The sequence below is a fragment of the Dendrobium catenatum genome, unplaced genomic scaffold (assembly GCF_001605985.2).
Source record: "Dendrobium catenatum unplaced genomic scaffold, ASM160598v2 fragScaff_scaffold_537, whole genome shotgun sequence".
Classification (NCBI taxonomy): Eukaryota; Viridiplantae; Streptophyta; class Magnoliopsida; order Asparagales; family Orchidaceae; genus Dendrobium; species Dendrobium catenatum.
The window spans coordinates 672,162-675,481 of record NW_021318999.1 but is presented as its reverse complement, the minus strand read 5'-3'; the positions used below and the strand labels follow the sequence as shown (position 1 = coordinate 675,481).

The 3,320-nt window shown below is 32.1% G+C and overlaps 1 protein-coding gene across 1 annotated transcript; it reads right to left on the bottom strand.

The window, feature by feature from the left end:
- Positions 1-581: 581 nt before the first annotated feature.
- LOC110109419 (protein FANTASTIC FOUR 3-like) lies at positions 582-1,280 on the bottom strand. The gene has a single exon (XM_020840485.1). The coding sequence runs from the start codon at positions 1,278-1,280 to the stop codon at positions 582-584; it is 699 nt and encodes a 232-aa protein (XP_020696144.1).
- Positions 1,281-3,320: the final 2,040 nt, after the last annotated feature.

Here is a 3,320-nt window from a genome sequence, read left to right as displayed (position 1 = left end):
TATCCACAAGTAGTAAAATGGTTTTAACCAATTAGGTAAGTATCGCAAATCGGCATGGAGTAATTAGCTTGCCATATGCCATTTATTTTTAAGAGGTTGATTGATATTCAAAAGATTTTGTGTTGGGAGAAAAATTATACATAAATATGATATATATAAGAAAAAAATATTTTATTTATCTATTTTTGTAATTTCAGAATAATATTTTATATATAAATATCATAAGAGAACTTTATTGTATTATATATTATCATACTTATATTACAATATATGCTGAATATTTATAGTAAGAATTTATAACAGTAAATAGTTATTCCTATAATATTGTCTGATTATTTAAAATATTTCTTATTACCCTCCTCTATTATCTATATATAGATATATTTATATTAGTACTAAAATCAACCAAATAAAAAGATAATCTTTCTTATGATTTCTCTCATTATATACTCAATTAATCATGCATTGAATATACTTACAAATTTAGGCTGAGTAATGCACAGTAAAAAATTAAAATCACAACAGAAATTCAAAATTCAAAAAGGAAAAAAATCCAAACGTTCCAAAACAGAACAAGCCTTTCAGGAGCTGGCCACCCAGCGGGCGTCGGAGTTCCGGTCGAAAACGCCTTCGTCCTCCTCTTTACACCTCCCAGCCTGCTTGTGCTTCTCTCCACAGCCATGTTCGTAGCTTCCACTCTCCTCTACCCCGTCTTTTTCTTCTTCCTCTACTACTCTTCCCCGCTCTGTTTTATTAATCCCTTCTCGCCGGAAAAACCGAAGCTGGAGACGCCCGCCGGACCTTTCGGCTTCAAGAACTGAAGGCTTGAAAGGAAATAGCGTAAGCCTCCCTCCCCCCTGCTTTCTCCCGAGGCTCAGTCGCCTCTCCCCGCTTAGCGTCGTAAGTGGCGGCGGAGCGCTTCTTTGCTTTGTTACCGCGATCGTCGGTAACGGAGGCGGGTTCTTCTTCTTCTTCTTCGCTGAAGCTATTTCAAACTGATCATAAGAAGAGCACATTGCCCCCGTCTCGCATCCCAGTGTCTCAGTACACATATCAAGATTGAAACTTTTAACTAGCGTTTGCTTCGTGCAGATAGCCGGAGGTGGAAAAGCGCTTTCTTTGGCCGGACTACAAAGAAAGTTGAGAGAATTCCAGCCATGGCTTCCATTGAAAACAGAGTCAGGGTAATCAGAAGAGTCACAGGCAGGGCGGAGTTTGATCGCTTCGGAGTTAGCTTGCAGAGGATCAAAGAATGATTGAAGACCATGACAGAACGCCATGGCTGTAAAGCTTAACGACAAAGACAGTGAAATTGAAGAAAACTCGGTTTGTGTTAGAGGATAAGCTAACTAGCAGGTGACTGAAACCTTATAGTTTATATAGAGGAAGGAGAGAGAAACGCGAGGAGATTCACGCCAGCTATAAAATGGTAAATTAGGAAATTGATAGAATAAGGAAAGTACCGTTTTTTGTTCTATTTTACGGAGGCATTAAAGGTTTTAGGCCAGAATCATATTTTTGGAAATAAATTTAAATTGCTTGATCTGGTCTTTTTATAGGAAATAATATTTTTAATTTTATAAATAATGATACATGAATATGTCATTAATGTCAATTTTTTTAGAGAGATCTACATGCATAACATAGAATTCTTATATATTTATATATCTAATATGTAAATATTTATTAAATTATTATTTTAAAATATTTAAAAGTTAACATAATGAGAGACAATAAGAGGAAAATTTTATTCAATCATTTCAACTTCTCATTTCATTTTTAGGGTTTAGGATTTATAGAATATAGGATTAACTCACTAAGTAACCATCTTTAGCAATATTAATTACAAGAATGACTTAAATGCTAATTACAAACTTCTTAAAATTTTATGTTGTGGGTTTTTAACATTCGTTTCATTCCAATAAAAACTTTGCCTTTGTTCTTGGACGTTCAAGTCAATCCAATGGATGCGTCGACTATCCATTCAATTATAATTTTTCAATCAAAATTTTCTTATATACTTGTGATTTGAGAAACAAAAAAAGTTGCAAAAGAAAATAATAATATTTAGGCTCTTGAGGAACTCCTCGAATTTTTTTTTGCCACAATTCTATTCAATGAATATTGTGCACTAGTTGCAACATTGTTGTCTTTGCTCATCGAAATCCTCTATAACTTCCCTAGCAAACAACTAGTGATACTATTATCCGTACTTTATACAATTTGATTTTCGAAATCATACTCAATGTTATCAAAAGGAAAACCAATTATTGTAGGATATTTTGCTTAAAAGACTTCGAAGAAGTCAAGTTTTTGTTAAAGAACACACCATAATGCAACACAATATCATACCATCCATATGTACAAAAATAGTCAAAAAGAATAATAGATTTGATAGCTAATGATACTAAAAGAACTCATCAACCTTGAAAAAGCAAATCATTGGAGCAATTATCCTATTAGAACTATAAGAAGTTTACATTTTAACAATCATTGAATCAATTAACAGAGGTGTATAAATTGCACATTTTACTATGTTCCATTGTTGATTTGGGAGATGTCATTCACCATCATCCAAATTGACAAAATTTGCTTTATATATTTTATATTATCACATCGCCGAATCTTGAATTTGATAGCTAGTGATGTTTCTTGTTGGATGAGATGACGTTGGGGCCCATGATGACATTGAAGGGAATGTTGTGGCGTTTTGACAAAAGTGATTAATAGAGCAGAATGATGATTTCAGGTAAGGAAAAGTGCATCATCAATGGTCATTAGGGCTAAATGGTGTCAAGTTTGTTGTGACCGATGACCATCATAAAAAAAGACGATATTGTCTTGCTTGATTGTGGGTTGTGTTGATGAACGAAACAAGAAAATCTGAGTGCTACATGATTTCATGAAATGGAGGAATTTCGAAAGTAGTTCAAGAAATCAACATCTACAATTTCAGAAAATATATATTTATTCATATTTCAAAATAAACTTATTAAAATATTATTTTATTGTAATCAAATTCTTTCCTAAAATTCCTTCAATCTAAATAGAAAGAAAAAAAAATCAAATTTATATTTTGTTCTACTCAACCACATAAATGTGTGAAACTAATTTTAGTTTAATTCTTTCACTATTTTCATTTTAGTTATCATTTAATTTCTTCTCATAATTCAATTGTCAAATCAATCAGAGTCTCTTTCGCTCTTCATTAGTACAAAAGATTATTATCCTGCCATTTAAATAACTTAAATATATATATATATATATATATATCTCTTTGGAGTATTGAGTAAAATTTGTATATTCTCTCTAGTTGTTTA